Raw genomic sequence first — 23854 nt, forward strand, 5'->3', positions numbered from 1 at the left:
TCTCCGAGTCAAGTAGATCATCTTCTCTCTTTCCCCCACCATCATTTTTCAAAGTCAAGTCCCCCACATTCTTACTCTGACGTGAGGGTGAAAGCTGGCGATGCCAAGCCCACCGAGGCCCTCATCAGCTCGGCATCCCAGTCAAAAATATTAAAAGAACAAAGTCTGTTCACCGGATCAGTGTGATCAGAAGATCTCCTTGCAGAGCCAGTCACAGGCCAGATCTGATCGGCGCGTGGTTTCCCCGGCAGCAGAACTAGTGTGGCAGTTCAGGCTTATCGTCGATCAGCGTCTAATCGCCCTTGTTTACATTCCCCAACGTGTTTGACAAGAGAACTTTAAGAGAAAGAGAAAAAGAAAAAGCAAATGCTGTTCTCTGTTCTACGATCATAGGCCTTTGTGTCTGGTAAGTGGGCAGTCCTGACTGATTTTCCCGCCCGATGACGAAATGTCAACAAAACAATGAACCCCCTTCACGCGGTGAACATTCTACGCTTCACCCTCAACTTCGGAAATTAATGCATTCTTGGGTTTCACAATAGACCTCGATGCCGTCTCCTGCGACCCCGCAGCGTCCCTCCAAGACTGGAGGGAGTGCGAAACCAACTACAAAGCCAGTAGATATCGGCCTACCGCTCGGGATCCACGATACGAACACGGTTCGCGCAAGAGTGCGGAACTGGCAACAACAAGGAGGCGGCGTGATTACGATCGACGATGGAATGTACGACGACGAAGACGACAATGAGAACAAGACCAAAGCTGCGCCCAACTCAAATAAGCCAAAGTCAGATGCAGGGAAGGAAAAGCCCGCAAAGTCGAAACCGACCAAAGGCCCCGTGGCGCAGACGAGGAAACGAAGTCACAGCACCCCGCGCAAACGAGTTATTAGCGATGAACACTGGAGAAGGAATCGATCGAATACTTCGGTGGGACAAACGCCCACTCGCAACCTGCCGCCTCCTAAGCGCATCAGTGAATACACCACAAATGAAGGGGCGGGACCAGGATCCCCACGGGCGAAGAAAGACAATGTGAAAGATCTAGCAGACAAAGGGAAAGACACCCCGCGATCCGGAGCGAAAGCGCCTGTCAAGGATTGGAAGTCGACCCCGCGCAAACGACCTGAGTCCGTGGTGGAGAGCGACTGGGAGACGGAGACGGATCGGCCCAAGTCTGCCATCCGGTCTGATGGGTCAGGGAAGCACAAGAGACAGTCGTCACCACCTGAAGAAGCGGCGGAATGGGCACGAAGCGAGGCCGACTTCTCAGAGTTATCGAGGAGGCGCGCTCGAGGTCACCCGCAGATTCCCAAAGGGGGCATTTTTGCACAAATGCTGGATGAGTCCAGGAAAATGTTCACTTTGCCCAAAGCGGAGCCTCCAAGGCCTCCTCCGCCAACAGCAAACCGGGGTGCAAAGATCGAGGCTTGGTTATCGGACCAACCAGATCCTTTCATAGACGATGATAGCAAGAGCGACATGCCTGGTCCACTGGACATCAAATCGGCACGGGAGAGACGATCCAAGAGAGTGGCTCATACGGACACCGCGAGCAGCTTGACATCTGACACGCTTGCAGAAAGCGAGTTTCGCCCTAAAAGCTCTCATGGCCGACACGCCAGAGACAAAGATCGCCCCTCCTCAAGCGATAAGCCACACAAATCCCATGGCATTGAGATTGTGTCAGAGCCTAGACGAGCAAGTGCCGACAGGCCCCGCAAGTCGCCAAAAGTCAAAGTTGAGAAACGTCTGCGGGAGACGTTGTACGAGGACAGCCTTGCAACATCCGAGTCTGAATTCCAACCAGACTCGGAAATCTCCGAGGTCTCAGGGAACAATGCACCTGTACCGGTGGGCCCTAGCAAGCCATTTCCGAGCACCGGAAACCACCGACTATCGACGATTGCCTCAAGTGAGACCTTGAGTACCCTCCCAGAAGGGTCATCCTTGTCTGCCCCATCGGTCCTAGAGAAGGCTACGACCAGCGCCACCCAACAGGGGGAGCACAAACCCGCAGCAGAAACAAAACCTGCAAAGGAACCAGAAGAAGTCGCCGAAGAGAAAGATCAATTCGATCCTGATTCCCTTCCTGTAGTTTCCTCACAGCTGAAGCGTCGGCTCACAAACCACAATGATCTCATGTCTGTTCTTTCGGTCCCTGCCTCCAGAAGCAGAAGCATCCGTTCCGCGCGAAGTATCCGGACCAACAAGAGTCGATTGGCCAGTGCGACCATCCCAGACCTCCTGAGTGAGCTGTCCGCCGACGAAGCGAAATATATGCGGGAGCTCAAGACCCTTGTCGGTGGTGTCATCCCCGTGCTGCTGACTTGTGTTCTCTCACGATCCGATTCAGCCACCGCCGCTGGCTTGTTCCGTCCGTCGCTGGATCCGAAGGATGATTTGAATTTCTCCAAGCCTATTGTGAATATGGGGGTCGCTATAGAACGCTTAAAGACACTGCATAAACGCATCCCGCAAAATGACGCAGATGCCCTTCTCAACTGGGCCCAAGGTGCACAGAGAGTATATAAGGAGTACCTCAAAGCCTGGAGACTTGGGTTCAAAGATGTCATTGTCAACCTTGCCCCCTTGGAAGAAGGGGAAGCAAATGATAATGCCGAGACAAAGAGTTTGGATGAAGGTATGGAGCGGGACGAAAATGGCGATATAGTTGATTCCGAAGGCGATAAGGTTGATGTTGCCTATTTATTGAAGCGGCCCCTGGTGCGACTGAAATATCTCGCCAAGAGTTTCAAGGGCATCAATACCCTGCACCCATCACCCAAAGCCGAAGAGATCGCCAGTGCCTACCAGGGTCTTGTACTTGATGCCCGAAAACGAGCTCGAGATGAGAGAGCAAGGTTGGAGGATGAGTCTGCTGCGAGCATCGACGCAACCCGCGCTAGAGATCCCATGACTTTAGGAGTTGCCCGAAATGTTGTGGTTGACCAGACTCGGCGAGTTCGGGCTCGCGATTTCTTCAACTTGTCGCTCTACCATTCGAGTGGTCAGTTGGTGGACTGCCGAGCCGAATTACTTTATCGAGACAATGTCTCCGGGCATGGATCTGGAGGCGACTTGATGATCTGTGAGATTGATCATTCAGATCGCTGGCTGCTCTTCCCGCCCATGGACCTTAGATGTGTTTCTGCCCGTAACGGCGAAACCGGGGAGATTGTGATCATGCTACGTAGTGCCTCCGGGGATGAGAAGTATTGGCAAGAGTTGATCTCTCTTCGTATTGATGACTACGAGATCGGTATGGAATGGGTTTCGTTGCTGGGCTCCGATCCTATTCCCCCATCGATTTGCCGAAGCCAGAGCTTCATCAGCCGAGCAAAGCAACACAAGGCGCGCAAGTCTTCTGTTTGCGATTCTCCGCCTAGAGCAAATCCCAGCGATGTCGATATTCCAATTGGCGAGAAACGGCGATCTTTGACTCCCAAAGAGCATTATTCCGAACCGAGCACTGTCAGCTCTTCTGCAACCGATGCAAGGAGTTCTCTGTATTCTTCAGTTACTCGCGACACGGATTACACTACGGGAGGCTCTGAAGTCTCGGCCAAACAACACCGCTCTGGGTTACAGTCTCTGCCTTCTCAGAGCAGCGCTGACAAGTCCCCCAGTGGACTGAAGAGATCGAAGGCAAAGAGGCAGTCCCGCTATGGTGATAGTCCCGCCTCAGAGGTGCCTTCTCCCCAGACTATTGTCGAGGAGCCAGCCGCAGCCGTCCCAGCAACCGAAGAGTCTACACCAAGTAAAATCCGATTCTATGGAGAGGGTAGCGAGGTTAGTCAAGACACAGCTTCACCCAAGCCGAAGTCCAAGCCTGCTTCGAAGATCCCTCAGCCTAAGACCCCACGTAAACAGGAGTCGCCAGAGCCTGAATCTCCTCGCGTGTCGTCAGTTCCGTCGGCACGCCTCCCCCAGATTCCTAAGCTTCGGAGCACTAGCAGCCAAACTCATATGTCTACACCGAGCAGCACTGACCTCGACGAGGAAGAGGACTACCCTCCCCTGGAATCGCTGCCTACTCAGGAGATTCCAGAGACTCCAACAAAATCCCGGAGAAGAAAGTCTCGCCGCAGGTCAACACGCGACGATGCACCTCCGCCCCCACCACCCCACCGATCACCGAGCTCCTCTACTGGCAAGCTTTCAAACAGCCCCGTTCTCAGCCCAACAAGTGCTCGACTGAAGCGCAGGGGCTCTTCTCCTTTGAAGCACGAGTATGAGCCCTCCACCGCTTCGGATTCATACACAGAGTCGGACTCGGATGCATCGACAGTGCGGCATTACAGCTATTCCTCGTCGGCATACTCTCGTTCTGACTCGGAAGACTCCTATTCTTCAGCTTCAGACTCGGACTACGAGGAGAGTGAGCTCAGTGAGCTCCCCAAGCCCAGACGCCTCGACTCAGGCACTTCCGAGGCAAGCTCCCTGTCTCCTTCCAATTCTGCATCGCAGAGTGGCTACCGGACTGTACCATTGCAGCCTACCAAGTCCTCTAAGGCCATCGCATCCATATTTGCATGGTCTGATAAGGGAACCTGGGAAACTCTGCTTCCTGACGAATGCAACATTATCGTCAGCCCTGGTCTCATTGAGGCAACCAAGATGCACACCGACTCTCGATCAAAGCCTCTTATTTCTATGGAGCTGACCCCCCTCGTTCCCATCCGCCGGGGCACAGCCATCGACATCAGCATTCGCTCGCCCCCGACTCAACGTTCCAAGATAACCTCCAGCAACAACATCATGTTCCGATCTCGAAACCCAGATGACTGTGACGCGCTCTACGCTCTTATCAACCAAGCCCGCATCAACAACCCAACCTATATTGCTCTTCAAAATGCCCGCGGGCCCTTGAATGATACCCTACCAGCCTTCGAGCCCGCCACGAAATCCGGTGGAAGCTGGTTCGGATTCCCTCGCCGTAGGAAGAGCTACAGAGCCTCAAACAGCTCCCCCCGCTCCCTCGCCGAAGGCTCCGAAAGTAGTGTCGGAACAATGAGCAGCGCCTTCTCGGCCTTGAAACGCTTCGGCGGTGGAAGCAAAATGTTCAACATCGCCCGCTCAACAGTCACCTCCCGCACCGGCCGGGAGGGAAGTCTATACTCTGGCGACGGTGACTCAGGCGACGCGCCCTCCCCATCATCCGGCATCGGCCGTATAGCAGCCGCAATCAAGGGCGCTGATGGCATCGGCCTCTCAAACGCTAAGATCCGTATCTATTTACGCGAATCAGCTTCTAAATGGCGCGATATGGGCGCTGCTCGTCTTACCATCATGCCTGCTCCACCTAAGAACCCCTCGCGCCCTGGAACAGCTGTCAGCGGCCGTAGCGAAAATAGTGCTTCGCACGTCGATGGAGAATCCCCGCCTAGTTCTGGCGCAGCAACTCCCCGCGCTGATGCTGAGTCAATGAAGCGCATCGTTGTCCGCGGTAAGACACGTGGTGAAATCTTGCTGGACGTTTGTCTTCCCGAAAGCTCGTTTGAGCGGATTGCACGGACCGGAATTGCGGTATCGGTATACGAGGAGACCAACGACGGTGTCATCTCAAAGCAGGGCGGTGTCAACACGAGTTCTCAGAAAATCTTCATGATTCAAATGAAGAGTGAAGCTGAAGCTGCTTATACTTTCGGTCTTGTGGGTAAATTGCGGTATTAGGACCACAGCCTAGATGGAGGCGACATCGGGATTTGGGTCTGGTGCATGGCGGATGGGATAGTATGGATATGCGGCTTTCCCTCTCTCTTTCTCTCTCTCTCTCTTCTTTTCTTTTCTTTTCTTTCCGTTTACCTCTACTCTGCGATCGCTCTAGATCCCATCTGTTGTTTAACCACGATATTTCCTATTGTATATTTAGATTTCTGGCACATTTGATCCTGGCTTTTGATCATGTCTCCCCAATCAAGGTTCTCTTCCTTCTCTATTTGTCCCACAGAGCTGTATTTTTGTTCTTCGTAATCTAAGTTGAGCTATATACGCAGGTTATGCATAATAATTGAGAATTTGCATATCCCTTTCAAATATTAATTGAAGTTGGGAAAATTCCAAGGTCATTCATTCGAGCCCGAGCTGTCGAGACCTAGTTTTTTGCATTTATAGTCTTATGCTTCGTATTCTACGGAGTAAGCATTCGTCACACATCATCGCCAGCAATAATCTCATCAGGTGCTGTGGTATCCTTACTCTCCACTTCCGCACTATTGACCTTCTTGAAGATGTATCCAATCCGATTACACTCATCCTTCAACAAGGAAAGGAGAACATCATCGTCAATAACAGCAGCCATCTCCTCTTCATGTTCAGCATTAGCAATAATCGAAGGGTCAATATGCGCATACTGAGCCAGCGACTGGTGCATGGAATCCTTCTGCTTCCGGCCCCGTCGCGACGAATCACGGATAGAGCGTTCCTGTTCCTCCATATCGACCTCGGATGCTTTGACTAATTTTGGAAAATCAGGCTCTTCTTCACTTAATTCCGAGAGCTCAGAGTCACTGACTCCGTCCTCATCAGTTTTGGGATTAGGCGTAGTAATCTCAGAGGATGGCGTCGCAACAATGCCCTTGCCACCGCAATCGCAGCCGAGTAAATCATGAGTCTGGCAACGACTTTCCTCGTCAAGACGGAATAAGTCACGTAGCTCAGCAGTAGAGAACTGCGCGACGCTGTTTTTATGTTCCATGACAGAATCTGCAAGACCAATTTTGGTAACCTGGCGCTGCCAGATCTTTTCCTCGAGACTACCCTTTAGAATGACGCGGTAGATACGACAGTGGTGCTTCTGTCCATCGCGGTGGATGCGGGCCATGGCTTGGATATCTGTTGCGGGGTTCCAGTCGACATCGAAAAGAACTAGACGGCTAGCACCAATGAGATTGAGACCCATGCCGCCTGCTTTGGCAGAGAGCAGGAACGCAAAGCATTTGTCGGCAGGGAGGCGGTTAAAGTCATCTACTAGGGGCTGGCGTTTTTGGGCGGGAGTGCTTCCGTCTAGACGAAGGAAGGGAAGGCCAAGAGAAGTGAGGAGATTGGCGAGGAGGTTGAGGGTTGAAGTGTAGTTTGAGACTAGCACGATCTTTTCGGAAGTGTTTAATCGCATGCTATCCAAGATTTGATCGAGGACTCGGACTTTGGCGCTTGCCGAGGGAGAGAAGTGGCGCATTAGATTTTGTGGTAAAGAGGCGAGGAGGGAAGTAATAGTCTCGCTTGGTGAGCTATTGTTCTTTGCTGTAAGTAGCGATGGGCTGTTGCAGAGCTTCTTCAAGATAGTGATCAACTGGAGAGCACTCTCGGAATTGCCCATTGCAGACTGGAAGAGAGGAGATGCAAGGACGGCTTGGTAGATAGTGGCTTGGGAGCGAGTTGGGTTGCAGAAAAGCACATATTCTGTCTTGGGAGGCAGATATTTGGCCAAGATGTCTGCTGTTCGGCGGAGGATGAACTTAGAAGTAAGCTCCCGAAGCTCTTCGCTTCGAGATTCACCCTTTTCAATTTCTTTCCTCGTAGCCTCTGGCTGTCTGCTGCGAACAATTGGCGTTTCAAACTCTCGAATAAAGGCTTTGAAAGTGCCTAAAATTCCAGGATTCACGAGGTCGACTGCTGCGAAGAATTCGCTGAGGTCGTTTTGGATCGGGGTGCCAGAAAGAATGACCCTTTTTGCTGCATTCAACGACTGAATAGCCTGCCCACTCTTGTTAGATAGGGTCTTGAGACGATGACCTTCGTCTGCAATGATGATATCGACACCGGCACCTCTTGCCAGACCTTCTTGGGCGGTTCTCAACTTCTCGTAACCGACAATCATAATACTGTAAGATTTTCCCTTGGTGAAGTCGGTTAGACGTTTCCGCTTGTCATCAAAGACAAAGACTCCAATTCGTTCGTTGCCGAGCCATTTGCGGAACTCCTTTCGCCAATTATTGATGAGAGTCACAGGGCAAACAATCAGAGCCTTTTTGATTACTGGAGGGGCGCCATAGATCGGATTCTGTTTCAGGAGGGTCCACAGCAGAGCAATGGTCTGTAATGTTTTTCCCATGCCCATATCGTCTGCTAGGATTGCTCCCTCGCCGTTGAATGATCGCATTCCCATGACACATTCGTATAAGAACTGAACACCTTCTCGCTGATGTTGGCGCAGACTCTTCGTCAATAGCGGGTCAACGACCACATCCACAATCTGCTTCCCGTCAGGAACGGAAGCGGGTCGCGTCATGACCAAAGCCCCTGGTGCTGTTGGGTCATGGCGAGGGACCACCTTGACCGAATGATTTGGCAGGACTGAATTATCGAGATATGGCTTCTTATAAGCACCAAAGCCCGAGTGGCCCTTTCCATCTCCGTCTAATGCCGGTGCACCTCGTTTCAAAGACCCGGTCCGGCCTAGGGCCTTTGAGTCTTGATCATCGCCATTTTTTACCGTGGCCAATGGATTTTTTCTGGATTTTTTGACTGGTGTTGGCGCCGGGTTTGTGGCTTGCGCGATGTTTTTGCCAGCCAGGTACTCTCTGCGAGGGATTTCAGAGTCAACCTCGACTTCCTTACCACCCACATAGAGCATCTTGCCTGGCTCCAGCTCAGCCTCGAACATCGCCCGTCCCATATCTCTACCTCCCACATCTCGCAGGGTGACATAGCCTGCGCGGGCTGTGAGGATACCGTCACCATCCCATGTTTTGTTCTTCTTGGCGCTTGGTTTTCTCCTAATGTAAGAGGCAAGGTCAGATCAGCCCGCCTATGATCAAGGAAATTCAATGCGGCTTACCAAAGAGCGTTGAAAAATCTCTCATCGCCTACCAATTTTAGGGCTTCAGGTGTAGGTGTCACCTTCCCCACGGATTCCTTCCCCACATTTCTGACCTGATGGAGAGGTTTTCGCACTGCGGATGGTCTTGGCCTCGTCTCGGTCCCGGGTGTTGCGTCTTCCTGTTGAACAGGTGCTTTAGAAGATGGGTTATGTTCCTGAGCTGGCTGTGTTGTCTCAGGCTTCCTAATCAAAGGAGGTTTAAATGGCTTGAACACCATGACGAATGATGCAAATTTCAAACAGATCCACGCGGATCGCCAAACACGCGACTCACGACGCGCGATCACATGACCAACAGGCTTTGATTATTGACCAGTTGATTCGCTACAGTGGAACAACTCAGTGTATTAGGTAAGACGCAGTATCCGATATTCCGAGACATTTTATCGAGTTCGATTACATTTACTCCGTAGAATACCCGAAAATGCCAAGGTGAATGGCGAGTGATACTAGTGAGCTGTTCAACTACGTAAGTGGATGTTGGGACTTGGCCTCTCGGCTGACTTTCTGCTTTTCACTTCAGGGTCTTTTGACTTTAGATTTGCCTCTCCACTTATCCCGCCAATGCCGACGGATTGATTGGTTGGAATTTCCGCTGGTTATATGTGGCGATTTGCCTTCACCCGGGACTCAGGAACCCTCGGGTTCCTGGACTACCTACCATTCACATCTCCTGTATAAATACTTGCATTACTAAGATAGCTGGTGGACCGAGGAACAGCCGCATCACCTTCTTCATTGACCGCGACCGAGGGCTGGTCCATGACGTCAATTATGCAAGACCCATTTTTGTGGAGTCCCAAGTGGGACCAAAGGAACCCTTTACGGTTCAAACCGGGCAGGCACATGTTAAGAATCTGAGCGTGTGACGTATAACCCTCTGAAAATGTTATCGGCTGGGTCGCATGTTGCGCAACCGATAATCTTTCGGATCGAATTCTCCATGCTCTACCATTGGATTTCCCCATATCCCCATATCAATGGTGAGGCATAAATTCGGAGTTGAAAATTGCCAGGACTGTGGAGTCCTAACCAAACTCTAGACTTCGGCAGTGCCTTTTACAACCAAACAACGACTTATCCGATGCGCGCCAATTGGACCGCTGTCCGTGCCTTTTGGTTTGGTGGAGCACATCCATCGCGCTATCAAATCCAAATTCGTGCACATTTTCTATCCCATTTTTCGTGTCTCAACCCTTGCGTCCACATTTCATGGGATTACGATGATCAGTCAAGCATCGTCGTTGTTGTTCTGGATCTTGTTGATGAGCTCTCTTTTCTCACACAAACAGTAATATCGATTGGATCAGGAAAAGGCCGCCCTCATATGTATACTTCCTCATGCACGAGCCCATTGAAGTATAAGCGGGTGATCCACACTGTCTCCACTGATCAACTCTGGTACTATGAAATGTAAACCGGTTTCAAACTATGACGATATTTCACAGAGTCGCATTGGCGCTGATGCACAGGTTCTGACGGACAGTTAAATTAAAGCATTTGCCTATGATCGTGTTCCCTGTTCCTCAGCCTGTTTTTTTATGATTATGTCAGACCCCAAGCCCCATCTGGATAGCCCCGAGGCTCAGCACTCAGACAATGCACTAAGCTCTAGTGACCCATCGGACGATGACTTGGTGCCCCAAACTGAGAAGACCGAAAAGGGTGGCATCGCCCCCGATGGTCCTCGCGAGCTCAAGGAAACAGAGTGCTACGAAGCACTGGCTTACTCTTGGCCTCGATGGAAGAAATGGATGTACCTCATGGCGATTGCCTTCGTCCAGGTGTCCATGAACTTCAACACCTCCGTCTTCCCCAATGCAGTAAAACCTCTGTCAAAAGCCTTCGATATCAGTCAACAGGAAGCGCGAACTGGTCAGATGGCCTACCTGGTCACATATTCAATTGGATGTGAGCTCTGGGCACCGTGGAGTGAGGAGTTTGGTCGCTGGCCGATCCTCCAGCTCTCCATGTTCCTGATCAACATCTGGCAACTCCCTGCTGCACTGGCTCCTAACTGGGGGTCCATTGTTGTTGCTCGTGCCTTGGGTGGAATTTCCACTGCCGGTGGTAGTGTCACTCTTGGTTTGATTGCCGATCTCTACGAGCCTGATGAGCAGCAATTTCCGCTGGCATTCATCGTGTTCTCCTCCTGTATCGGAACTAGTATTGGTGGTGTCATCGGTGGTCCGATCGAGCGCTGTGAGTTTATACAACCCTACATAGAACTCCCTCTTATACTAATAAATGTTTCTCCCAGTCCTGGATTGGCAGTGGTTCTTCTGGATCCAGCTCATTTTCGGAGCTGTCACCCAAGCAATCATCTTTTTCATGCCCGAAAGTCGCTCGACAATTCTGATTGACAAAGAAGCGAAGCGCCGCCGGAAGACTGGAGAAGACCCGAACGTTTACGGACCCAATGAACTGAAGAAGCCTCGCGTCTCCCTCAAGGAGGCTGGCAAAATCTGGATTCGACCCTTCCACATGCTTTTGCGCGAGCCCATTGTATTCTGTCTGTCTCTTCTCTCCGGATTCTCCGACGCGCTCATCTTCACCTTCCTGGAGAGCTTCACTACCGTTTACGAGCAAGGATGGGGCTTCGGAATCTTGGCTTGTGCTTGGGCCGTTATCCCAATCAATCTCGCCTACCTTTTAACATACATCTCCTACTTCCCTTGGTTCGCGAGAGACGAACACCTTCGGAAAAAGCATGGCAACGAGGCAATCCCACCCGAGCGCCGTCTCAAATGGCTCCTTTGGCTGGCTCCCTTCGAGCCGATTGGTCTGTTTGGTTTTGCCTGGACCTCCTTCGGCAAAGAGCGCGGTATTCCGTGGATCGCATCCATGATTTTCTCCACCATGGTCGGAATTGCAAATTATGCGATCTATCTATCGTCCGTGGATTATATGATCGCCTCATATGGTGTATACTCAGCTTCTGCTTGCGGTGGCAATGCCTTCGCTCGTGATCTGCTGGCCGGTATCTCAGCAATGTACGCCACCCCAATGTACAGCAACATTGGCGACAAATGGCATGTTCAATATGCCAGTACGATCTTGGGTTGCTTGTCTTGTCTCGTTGTGGCCCCTATCTATCTATTTTACTGGAAGGGTCCGCAGATTCGCGACAAGAGTAAATTCGCCAAGTCTCTCGCTGCTGACCGAACTCAAAATGGTGGCCGACGAGTCAGCAGGCCCTCATTTGAGCCTTGACTGGACATCTTTTGGTGCAGAAGAGTTGAATACCCCCTTTTCAAGTTTCAATCTCCCATATATCGGGAATTATACGACCGGATGATTTTATGTATCTAAATAGTTCTGCCATGACTCTAGAGACAATGGCGATTGTATATACAGGATAGATCGGAATCAGATTTACCGCTTACACAAACCACAACCTTCGAAGGACTTCTACTTTAAAAGAATCTTGGAATAGATCAACTTGCAATTCACATCTCACCTAGTCTTATCATAGGGACCAACCCGCGCTGGAAGACCAAAATGAGCCCCTGGGAACGTACGTCGGATCGGAATAACATCAATCCTCTAGTGCGTTCATCTCAACACTGGACACACCTGTACAGATTGCCAAAGACACTGTTCTTCAGACTCTGAATCTACCTAAATTCATTAAAAATGGTAATTGAAGAGGTATGTTCCGGTCAGCCCATGGCAGTCTTCAACATTTAGACTTTATCCCTAATTTTGGCGTCCCAGTAATGCGGGGGTTGCCAAGACCCTCCCGGACACGACAATGAGAGCTTCGGCCAAGGGCGGGTCCTTCTCCTAACTCTGTCCAAAAATGCCTACCCTTGTCTCGCTTCCTCGAGAGACACTGGAGCAAATTTGTGGTTTTGTGGCATCTGATGACTTTCCAAGTCTTCTTGATCTAGCTCTGACATGCAAGTCATGCTCGGTCGCCACCAACAAATATCGTTTCCGATGCATCGATTTGACCATTGTCGGCCGCAAAAAGCTCCGAAGAGATATCCAGCAATGGCATGAAATATTAGAACGGACTGATTCATTCACCTCCGTGCGAATTTTGATAGTTCGAGGGAAATTACCACTCGTTGAAGAAGATGACGACAGTCGGAAGCCTGATCCCGAATATAACTACAATCATTGGAGTCAACGGGACTGCAATGATGAGTTGAAAAACCTTGAATACAATTACGGTTTTAGTTCTATGGAACTTTGTCGGCCTCCCTCAATTTCACGGCGTGATGATTGGGGCTCGTTGCCTACTCTTGTGGCAAGATTCCACGGTCTTCGAGATCTCATCTGGGGTTGTGGGACAATGTTTCCACCGTGTTTGCTGGACATTCTGCATCACGCTCTGCCACGCTGCAAATTGCATAACTTGGCATTCTTTCTGCCCAGCCTGTGCTACGACACACGCGAACCTCGAGGTCGAGATATCGACGAATATGAGTTTTCGCTTGCCACGTCGCCTTCTCTATCTAGCATCGTTTTTCCTGCTTTCGAGTATGACCCCGAGAATGATCCCTGGGGCTATAACGACTGGGGCAAGGTGGAGTACCACGAAGAAGCAGTAATGCAACTGGCGAGTGGTCTGGCACCCAATCTAAAGTCCGTCTCCATCATCGCCGGAACGCCCGAAGCCGTTCCAGGCATTTATGACGAGCTGCGGCGGGATCGACTCCCTTGGCCAGGCTTTTTCCCATCCGATCCAAAGAAAATCATTCCCACTCCAAATCAAGGCCAGCTACGTGAGCTTAGTATAGGCCCGGCTGCTCTTGTTCATTTTGAGGCCTGGGAAGCACGAGGGATTTTTCCCGATCTTCGAGTGTTGCGGCTTTGGAAAACCACGCTGGAAACCTTGCTTAAGGCAGGTCAATGCCAATTTCCCTCTTTGAAGACACTCGTCCTCGAAATAGGTTCCCCGCGTGAAGCCGCTGCCGATGCAGCCGCGAGTGCCTTTGTCTCGTCGCTTCCTCGGTTGGAAAGCATCCATTTAACAGGCAGCCAAGGGGACAAAGCATTGAAAGCCGTCCTGGACCACCATGGGAAATCTCTTCATAAAATATCTTTTCAGCCCGAATATAACAGCGAAGGAGACGTTATCACGGCGGATTGGATCAACCAAATTCGGAATAGCTGTCCCAACATCCGCGATCTCCAGCTACCCATACCACGCACGGGAGGCAATGATCAGGAAGTTGCCATATATCGAACCCTCGGAGAGATGCCTCAACTGACTGACTTAAGTCTACAACTTGTTTGTGCAGGATATTCACAAGACGATAGAGGTCCATTTTCGTCAAGCTATCTGGTCACAGATGGTAAGAAAGCACGGGAACTTCTCATCAATTTTGCATTAGACGCCACACTGGCACAAGAAATCTTCTTGACCATTGGGAAAAATTCTTCCTTGCAACGTCTTAACTTAAACGTCCAGGTTTTCAGTTGTCCTGCGACGCTATGGCAGATCACAGAATTCATGGATTGCGAGTGGAGGTGCATCAGAGCCAGTGGAGACAGGGTCATTGTTCGGAAGCCTGGGCAACCAAGGGAAATTAATAATGGGTCACAGACAGTAGAAATTGGAGAGGAATGCGAATTGGACGAGTTTGAGCCCGTTTTTCGTGATTTGTGGCCAAAGAAGCACGAAAGATGGGTATATGATTGGCATAGCTTTCCACTCCAGACAAGCGCAAATAACACTTAATGGATTTGATTGCTCCCACTATGCACCTCTTTCGTTGATTGAAAGCTGCGCCCCAGCCGTATATACTCGGAGAATCTCAGTCGGTCCCTGTGAATCATAAATTTGGCTTACTGACTCTTCTTTACAAAGCAGCTACACGCTCGCGATGGATTACACCATGAGCCTTAACACCACGGCCACTGAAAAATTTTCTGTTACAGGACTCAAGAACCTGGTGTGGGCATTTTCTGAGTGATAGAGAATAAGCGCTGGTACCATAAAAGCTCTAAAGACGGTATAGGTGCTCGGTGATAAGTAGTAAGACGTAAAAGAAATGTGAAGCTTGAATCACCTTATCATAAACGAGGCTTGTCTCAATTATTAATCATCACAGCCGATAGCTCGGACGGTTTCTAGTCTGATAAGCTTTCATTGTATTTTGCACAGAAGGGTTGAAACCTCCAAATATCTAGAACGATTGTATGTTTTTCCAATGTCAAAATTCAACTCGCATTTCCGCTAGCCTATACCTACAATACAGACGGGTATTGCTCTCGGAAGTTTCCATGCGAAAATAAGCTCTCACTTAGAAGCTTCCCCAGTAATGCAAATCATAGTCCACGCCACCGGGGCGCCACAGAGGCGCTGGACTGTAAACTGGAATGGGAGAAGCAGCTGTAGAAGTCCAAGTAAGCTATATGCCACAACAGAAACGATGAATAAGAATGAGAGGGATAAGAGCTTACTTCCATATCCCGTACTAGGCAGAGCCCAGGTGGGGGCTGTGGGGGCCTGCCAATTGGTTGGAGATGCTGTGATGGTGTAGGTACTGGTATAAGATGAAGGCGACTCTCCCTGGCTGAGAGACTTGATACCATCATTTGACCCGTAGCTATCATCCCCAGAACCAAAGATGTTACTGATTTTATTTACAATTGAGCTGCCAGATTCCGTCCATACTGTGAAGTCCTCGACGGTGACATTTGTGGCAAAGGTCAGATCATTGGCAAATAGATAGAGCGGAGGGCGCGTCGCTCCGTTGGCAACAGAGCCGGAGAAATTGCGAAACACCAGGTTACTCAATGCTACAGCACCAGTGTCAGGCGTATAAGTATTCTGCCAGTATTGATTGATGTCCAGACCGTAGAGGCTTGCCAAGGATCGGAAGTTCGAAAAGGTAACGTTGGTAACGTAGCCTGACCCACCAGGATAGGTCTTGATAAAAGCAATGTTGTTACCTTGTATAATGCTAATATTGGATGCTTCCTATTGCGATGTCAGTGTCTGAGAATCGGAGGCAGTGAACGGGACTAACGATGTTCGATATTTCAGCGGACACATTCAGACTGCCAATAGATATACCTGAGCCAGCTTGGTTGCACACTAAGTTTTCAACTAAAGCATGATGAGAGGGACTCTTCACCGAGACACACTCATCACGATTGGTAACCTTCTCTCACAATTAGCCGAGGTCATCACAGGTGTAAGATTCTGAACATATAAGTTTGAATATTTTACCTCACTGTCGTGTATCCAATAGTTCGTTCCAATGGCATCGATGCCATCATAACTGCCCAAGTTCGCCCCGCGGATAGTCAGATGATAGACTTCAACATTCACTGCAAAGTCGAGGATGATGTGAAACTTGGGACTGTCAACTAGTATCAAGTCGTGGACTGAGGCGTTTGTTGGAGAAATCAACCGGACCAAGCGTGGACGGTCTGTGCTGAAGGGTTGAAAAGGGATCAGCTTCACAACTCTTGTCAAAAAAGGAGCCAATACTGACTTGTCGAGATTACGATAGATATAGCCCTGCCCTTGGAAAGCGCCCTTGCCATTGGATGAATAGAATTCGAAATCCACAGCTATCTCGGCCACATTAATCACATCAACCCCCAATTAACAGCAACGTTGATCTCAACTCACCATTGACAATGACAAGCACGTCTAGTAGAAATTCAGAGTCGCCCTCTCCGTTGATAGTTGCATTGATGATCTCTCTGCCAGCAAAGCCTTGGAGGATCAACTCACGCGATATGTTCCAGTCGCCACCATATGCAGCTGTAACCAGTCCATCCAACTGGAACGCCCAGTTTGTGCCATTGCTCAGAGTCACACCACGCTCAATCAAATACTCTCCTTCAGGCACGACGAGTCGACTCCCCGGATGTTTGCGAACACAATCAGAGAATACTCTCTCCAGCGCCGAGGATATATCAGTCTTATTATCAGCGATTGCGCCATAGTCAAGAATATTACATTCAATCTTTTTGTCTTCCAGATCGGTTGTGGGACCGACGGGTCCGATAAGCTGGCCCACGGCAATAAATGACCAAAATGGTAGTAGAAGGAGGCTGGCGAACTTCATTGCGAAATAATTAGTAGTTGTGACTTAGTTCCTTTCATTTCATATATTCTTTTATAGTTTTTATTGGACTAGTCCCAATGATGTTTTGAGTGAAGACGCCATAATTTATCCATCCAATGCTGTCCATGATGGTATGTATGAACCGAAACGTGATTGATATATGGGATCGTGGCACGATTGCTAATCAGCCCTGCAGATGACGAAGTTTTTCATGAATAGCTTATTGAGGCCGCTACAGGCTAAAAGACAGTGCGTAATATTTCGATCATTGCGACCAAGCACATCATCATTGTGTTAGATCGCGCTTTTAGGAAGCCTAACGAAGATAAGCTAGCTTCGGATGACGTAAATGCACCAATTAAAAAGTTGAACATCGATATTCCGAAGTCTATCAAAGGGATCTACTTTGTTCCATATATCATCAAAAAGGTCCGCATGCATGGATGCTGCTATTCTCTAGGTTTAATGACAAATTTGCGCCTGGAAAGTCAAGTGAATCACTGCCGCTACCAGACAATCCACCCAAGATAAGCGAAGTGAGCTCAATCAGTTAGTGAAAGATCGAAATGCCTCACAATCACTTTACTTCAAGACTTTTTCACACAAGGCCTAATGGTTGTATTGGAAAACTGATCTGGACAGATGACGAAAGAGCAGTGACCTTGCGAACTAGATTTGACGTCGTGATATCTGTTTAGAGCATGCGACGCTTCTCCTGGGACGAGATTCCCTGCTCACTGGAAAAAACTGAGGAGTTGACCTAGGATCTCGGGATAGACTCAGTGATTCGTCGGACTTTTAGTAGAGTGTACAGCAGCCAGAGAATTATTATCGACTAAACGGTCGGCCTTAAATCCACGGTGCTGTTTGGGGCATGAAGGATCATCCATCCTGGACTTCCCCGCACTTGCAGCATTAAGTGATGCCACGGGCCAATAACAGAAATGTGTTCAGAGTGTGAAGTTATCTTTGTCTGCTGTCCTCAGTCCAACCAGAGATAATGAAAGTCGGGAGTCTTCCAAGTCGTCAAATCAACGGTCTCTGAGAAAATGGCCGTGGGAACGATCCTCGTGGCGCTGCTGAGACCAGCTGCTTCACAGGTCGCACCTACCTTTCTGGCGCTGGGAGCCACACTTCACCAGTGCATCCGCATTCCCGAAATTGACAACAGAATCTGGTCACTATTGGCCCTCTACTTAGGAGCCTGGCTGGCCCTTTGCGCTAGCTACATTCATGTCTACTCCCTGACTATATCATGTGCTATCGGAACCGCTCTGTTTGCTGCCTGTTGCTTCAATATCGGGCTTACGCTAAGTATCCTGATCTATCGGGCCTTTTTCCATCGCCTTAGACGGTTCCCGGGTCCATGGACAGCCAAGTTGAGCCGGTTGGTCACGGTTAAGCAGGCAATTAGAAGGACTCAATACCACCTGGATCTTCTGACAATGCACCAAAGGTATGGTGACTTTGTGCGCACCGGGCCTCGTGAAATTTCAATCAACCGACCATCAGCCGTGTTGACAGTAAACGGATCGCACTCGCCTTGCACGCGATCCCCTTGGTACAGCCATGTGTCCGATGACAATACACAAAATTCGTTAAACTCTACCCGCGATCCTAACATACACCGACGCCGACGAAAGGCTTGGGATCGTGGATTCAGCATACAGGGTATGAGTTTTGCAAGCTGACTTCTCCTTTTATTCTCGTGCTGCTCAGAGCGTGGTAATTAATATGTCTAATAGCATTGGCACTCTATGAGCCGAGCGTCCAACGCAAGATGAATGTCCTTGCCACTCAGATCCGCTCTAGACTGACCAAACCGCTGGACGTCTCACAGTGGATGATGTACTTTGCCTTCGATGTGATGGGTCTAGTCGGGTTTTCCGAAGATTTTCGCCAGCTGGAGACCGGCACTGAGCAGGCTTCTATCAAAGAACTCCACCAACAAATGCTATTTCTCGGGATCTTGAAGCCCGCGCCTTGGATTTTAACCATCCTTGGTGCCATCCAGGGCTTGGTGGGTAATTACGGACGGTTCATGACTTACTGCGTGGACAGGGTTGCGGAGAGGAAGGAGGTGAGTCTGACTCGAAATTTCAGATTTCTCTACGGCAAATCAGCCAAGATGTTTGGTTCAGTGGGTAAATGAGACTTTCTAACGTGCGAACATAGAAATGGGCCCTGGAAAGCGGCGATTCTAGCATCAAAACCCCGAAGGACGTTATCTCTTGGCTCCTGAAAGCTATCGAGGAGAAAGACCCAAGTGCCCCACCAGGTGATCAAGCGCTCAACGAAGACGGTCGTCTCATGATTGTAGCTGGAAGGTGTGTCAACAATCTCCTCACAGCCCTTCACACAAGTCAGAATCGCTGACTTTACTTTAGTGACACCACGGGTACAACCCTAGCCCACGCGCTGTACTATCTCACCAAGAACGTCTCCGCATACAAGACTTTGCAAAAGGAACTTGATAACGTCTTCGGAATCACTGCCAAGTCCTCTCACTTCTCCAACGAGAAGCTTCGTGGCCTCCCTTACCTCGAGGCTGTCATCAACGAGACCCTCCGCCTCAAGCCCGCTGTCCCTAGTGGCCAGCCAAGAGTAACCCCACCCGAAGGATTACAGATTGACGAGGTCTGGATCCCAGGTGAAACAATAGTCGTACTATCGCAGTACGTCCTCCAGCGTGACGAGCGCTATTTCACTTCCGGCTCTGATTTCATTCCTGAGCGATGGCTCGGCGAGAAGAGCAACTTGATCAAGCATGAAGAAGCTTTCTTCCCATTCCAGCTAGGTAGAACTACACCTGAAATCATCATTGTATACGTATTGATATGCTAAACGGAGTTTCAGGTCGATATGGCTGCGTTGGGAAGCAACTCGCACTCATGCAACTTCGAGGCGTGATCTCACGGATAGCGTATGATTTCGACCTCGCGTTCGCGGCCGGGGGAGATGAAAATGCATTTGATGCCGACTCCAAGGATACCTTTGTTTTCACCATTGGGCCTTTACATGTAGTCTTCACCGAACGAGTACGGGGGTAGTCTGAAATCGCTGATAACTGAATGACAAGCCCTATCTCTAGTTGGACTACTGCGGCTCGCTACCGGCGTACCCGAATGGCCCCTTCAGGCGGATTCGGGCACACGTTCACAAACCTGAATTTCTCTCACCTAGGTTAGCTTATAAAATATACAGACTGAAAGAATGTCACAATTTCTCTACGTTTCGACTTTCAAGAGGCCTACTTGAAAGCTCAGCCATAGCGTAAAAGTACGCTCACAGTCTGCCTTAGACGTACACGGAGTAAAAAGCCATTGAGACAACATATATGAACAATTTACGTGCTCCGGTACCGAGCTGGTGGAGAAGGATTTTCCGACGTTTTTCCGCCATATGAAATTTCTCTTTCATTTAATTCATCAGCTAAGGCTCGGAGATGTCCTGTCTAGGCTTAGCGGCCAGCAGTGCGGGTGTTCCCAGGTACCGGACCAAGTTCGCCAGAATTACAGTCCAGCACATGAAGCTTCCAAGGTTATCTTCTAGTGACCATCATTGAGAATTCCATGAGGTCTGGTGAATACTAAACTCTTGCTTTTTCTGTCACTGGGTTCCAAGCCTCTAGCGCTCGCTCAAAAATCAGACTCTTTTAGGGAATGTGTTCGTCAGCAACGAGCAGGTGGCCCACACTTCCTTATTGAGTCCCCACTTCGGACCCTAGATGTCTTTCTTCGAAACCGCCATCCATTTAAACAGAATGCAGGGCAAATCTTCTGAATCAAAGTGCGTTCTAGAAAATCATTCACCTGAATATCAATTTTTTTCCCACCAATGACCACGCTCCTTGATGCCACTACCCCTCTCCAGGGGCTAGTTTAAGGTTACTTGTGTTGATTATGCTCCACAAGTAAAATGGAGTCAATGAATGCCGATATTGCCCACAAACCCGATCATACCATTGGACAAAATAGCTGTTGCCTGTACCTGCTAGGGGTCTCCTGCAGATTGCTTGGTCCTTATTCTAGTTAGTTGACACCTCCGTACCAACCCCTTGAGGGGGTATAAAAGGACCCCAATCACGTCTGTTTGAAGGGTCATCAACCACACTCTTTTACTTTCTTTGACTTTTATTTTTGTCCTTTTTACCATTCATTCTTTACACCATGATTCTCGGTCTTAAGCTTGGCCTGGTCGGCCTGCTCGGCGCTGCCGCCGTGAACGCCGCCCCGGCTCCTACTCGTGCATCTGAAATTGAGCAGCGCTCTTCCACTTGCACTTTCTCTGGCTCCAAGGGTGCTGCTTCCGCCATCAAGTCTAAGACTTCCTGCTCGACCATCGTCCTTGACAACGTCGCTGTTCCGGCCGGAACCACCCTTGATCTGACTGGTTTGAAAAAGGGAACTACTGTAAGAAGCCCAAACCAAAAGAGACATCCTCTGAATCACCAACTAATGTACTATACAGGTCATCTTCGAGGGAGAGACCACCTTTGGCTACAAGGAGTGGTCTGGTCCTCTGGTCTCAGTTTCCGGCACTGACATCACTGTCAAGGGATCCTCCGGTGCCATCCTTAACGGTGATGGTTCCCGCTGGTGGGACGGAAAGGGAACCAATGGCGGCAAGACCAAGCCTAAGTTCTTCTACGCCCACAAGATGATCAACTCCAAGATCGAGGACATCTACATCAAGAACTCCCCTGTGCAGGTCTTCAGCATCAACGGTGCTAGTGAGCTCACTATGAGCGGCATCACTGTCAACAACTCCGATGGTGATGACAACGGTGGCCACAACACCGATGCTTTCGACATTGGTGATAGTACCGGCGTCTACATTACCAACCCAACTGTTCACAACCAGGATGATTGCTTGGCTGTCAACTCTGGCTCGGTAAGCCCTTTTTATGGACTTGTGAGGAATCTGCCTCTTACTAATGTTATCACCAGGACATCTCCTTCACAGGTGCTTCTTGCACTGGTGGACACGGTATCTCCATTGGCTCTGTTGGTGGACGTTCTGACAACACCGTTGAGAACGTCACCATCGAGAACTGCAGCATCAAGGACTCCCAGAACGGTATGTGAAAATTGCACAACAAGGGTCCAGACTTACAGGCTAATTGGTGTTATTGTCAAAGGTGTTCGCGTCAAGACTGTCTACGGTGCTACTGGCTCCGTTAAGGACGTCACCTACAAGGACATTACTCTTTCTGGAATCTCCAAGTATGGTATTGTCATTGAGCAGGACTACAAGAACGGCAGCCCCACTGGTACTCCCACCAGCGGCGTTCCCATCACTGGCCTTACCTTGAGCAACGTTAAGGGAAGTGTTGACAGCAGCGCGACCGATATCTACGTTCTGTGCGCTTCCGGTGCCTGCTCCGACTGGACCTGGAGCAGTGTCAGTGTCTCTGGTGGTAAGACCAGCAGCAAGTGCAAGAACGTTCCCAGCAGCGCCAGCTGCTAGAGATGGTTCGCATTTGAGCTACCTTGAGCAAGGAACATGTGTACCAATAGTGTATTCTTATGATCGATATCAAGGGCTCCTGGGTGGAACGACATTGATTGTCTTGAACATCAGCCTTGTATAATAGACTATTATTTTAACCGCGAACTTCGAGATTCTTCCGCGAATTTTAGAATTTTCCAACCATCTTAGTACCTACCCTATGCCACCTGAACAGGACTTTCTCTTGAGTCTATATCTCATGACATAAATCATTTCACAAAAAGTAGTGCCAGATGGAATCAGAGACCTCACACATGAAGTGAAACATGAGTATGCTCACTGGAATGAACGCAAAATCATCCCTGTCGCGGAGTATGCTTCTGGTCGCTGAGGCTGGAGGAGCCTTGACCTTGAAGATATTCTCATTACATCAATATTCGCGATCACTATGAGCAATAAGGGTAATGTTGAAAATAAAAGAGAAAACGAAATGAAATGACCCCTCAAGACTAGAAAAACGCTGTCCAACATCGGACCGTCGCGGAAGCCGGGATAACTTAAATCTATCTACCACTCCAACCACTTGCCGATACCCTTCTGACATGCATGTAGTTCATCGAATTAACTCTTCCGAGCATCATCCTTGAAAATTATTGCCAGCCCTAGAATGCGGTCTGGGTTTGTTAGGCTATTTTTTAGTTAGCTAGTCGTAGCAAATCTTCCAGTATGCTTCCGATTCTTCCGGCTCTCGTCTCTTGGATAACGTCAAATATATTTTGACTACCAATATTTGACATTCCGACGTGCCATTCTCAAGCCTGTCACCTTCAAACGCACCAGAGAAGTTTTTGACATAACCTTGGAGGTTTCTTCTAATTAAAACCAGTACACCCATCGGAGGATCATGGAAGTTTCGGAATGTTCTTTGAAAGACATACCTTGCTAGAGAATTTATGATGAATTCTCCCACAGCGAATATAATTGTGTCCTCGCTTTTCTCGCCAGGGTTGCTAAGCTCTTTATATCAAGAAACAATGGGTATTGGCTACTGATGCTTCCAGGCTAGGTCGAATTTAGTCAAATTGCGAAGTTCATGGACGATGTTCAGGAAATAAGCAGGTACCTTTGATGGCGAGCGATCCTTCAGGGCTGTTGAACCTGATTTTAACCAGATATTGAAAATTGTTCATATACTATAGAGTTTATAGTCATAGTCACAATGAGACTCAAAAGCTATTGCGACAATGAAGTACTTATCCAAAGTGTTTAAACTTAGAAATAGACTACTGTAAGCAAATTAGATCTACTATTAAGTACTTGACCAAGTAAGAAACATACGATTGGCCTGAAGGCTCACATGATGAGGTCTCGGGATAAGCAGCTGGAGTATCTAGATCTCTGAAGATTGAATTGAAATCAGGCGCATATAGTAGGACAGCATGAACTCCCCGGATCTCTCGGGAATGGGGAAACTCGGACACAATGAGGATATGTGCCATCTACTGTAGGAACTATATTGGTTGAACAACTAAATCACTAGT

General features: G+C 49.2%; 7 protein-coding genes across 7 annotated transcripts; 5 read left to right on the forward strand and 2 right to left on the reverse strand.

Moving 5' to 3' along the window:
* Window positions 1-548: 548 nt before the first annotated feature.
* N7484_002691 (uncharacterized protein) lies at window positions 549-5675 on the forward strand (the record flags this gene model as incomplete). Its single annotated transcript, XM_057113111.1, has 1 exon — window positions 549-5675. One exon carries the CDS (start codon window positions 549-551, stop codon window positions 5673-5675), a length of 5127 nt encoding a protein of 1708 aa, XP_056973251.1.
* Window positions 5676-6150: 475 nt separating this feature from the next.
* Window positions 6151-9041, reverse strand: N7484_002692 (DEAD/DEAH box helicase; the record flags this gene model as incomplete). Its single annotated transcript, XM_057113112.1, has 2 exons — window positions 6151-8719; window positions 8782-9041. The coding sequence occupies 2 exons, from the start codon at window positions 9039-9041 to the stop codon at window positions 6151-6153; spliced, it is 2829 nt and encodes a 942-aa protein (XP_056973252.1).
* A 1329-nt stretch (window positions 9042-10370) lies between these two features.
* On the forward strand, window positions 10371-12036 carry N7484_002693 (MFS general substrate transporter; the record flags this gene model as incomplete). Its single annotated transcript, XM_057113113.1, has 2 exons — window positions 10371-11025; window positions 11084-12036. 2 exons carry the CDS (start codon window positions 10371-10373, stop codon window positions 12034-12036), a joined length of 1608 nt encoding a protein of 535 aa, XP_056973253.1.
* A 589-nt stretch (window positions 12037-12625) lies between these two features.
* N7484_002694 (uncharacterized protein) lies at window positions 12626-14515 on the forward strand (the record flags this gene model as incomplete). Its single annotated transcript, XM_057113114.1, has 1 exon — window positions 12626-14515. The coding sequence occupies one exon, from the start codon at window positions 12626-12628 to the stop codon at window positions 14513-14515; it is 1890 nt and encodes a 629-aa protein (XP_056973254.1).
* A 565-nt stretch (window positions 14516-15080) lies between these two features.
* N7484_002695 (putative rhamnogalacturonase) lies at window positions 15081-16862 on the reverse strand (the record flags this gene model as incomplete). The annotated part of the gene is made up of 5 exons (XM_057113115.1): window positions 15081-15169; window positions 15241-15760; window positions 15810-15944; window positions 16013-16359; window positions 16421-16862. The coding sequence occupies 5 exons, from the start codon at window positions 16860-16862 to the stop codon at window positions 15081-15083; spliced, it is 1533 nt and encodes a 510-aa protein (XP_056973255.1).
* Window positions 16863-18307: 1445 nt separating this feature from the next.
* On the forward strand, window positions 18308-19912 carry N7484_002696 (cytochrome P450; the record flags this gene model as incomplete). Its single annotated transcript, XM_057113116.1, has 5 exons — window positions 18308-18533; window positions 18608-18942; window positions 19038-19189; window positions 19250-19659; window positions 19719-19912. The coding sequence occupies 5 exons, from the start codon at window positions 18308-18310 to the stop codon at window positions 19910-19912; spliced, it is 1317 nt and encodes a 438-aa protein (XP_056973256.1).
* A 1119-nt stretch (window positions 19913-21031) lies between these two features.
* Window positions 21032-22331, forward strand: N7484_002697 (glycoside hydrolase family 28 protein; the record flags this gene model as incomplete). Its single annotated transcript, XM_057113117.1, has 4 exons — window positions 21032-21274; window positions 21333-21755; window positions 21812-21941; window positions 22003-22331. The coding sequence occupies 4 exons, from the start codon at window positions 21032-21034 to the stop codon at window positions 22329-22331; spliced, it is 1125 nt and encodes a 374-aa protein (XP_056973257.1).
* Window positions 22332-23854: the final 1523 nt, after the last annotated feature.

Source organism: Penicillium longicatenatum (genome assembly GCF_028827895.1).
Source record: "Penicillium longicatenatum strain IBT 33135 chromosome Unknown contig_2_segment0_segment0, whole genome shotgun sequence".
In the NCBI taxonomy this organism is placed as follows: domain Eukaryota; kingdom Fungi; phylum Ascomycota; class Eurotiomycetes; order Eurotiales; family Aspergillaceae; genus Penicillium; species Penicillium longicatenatum.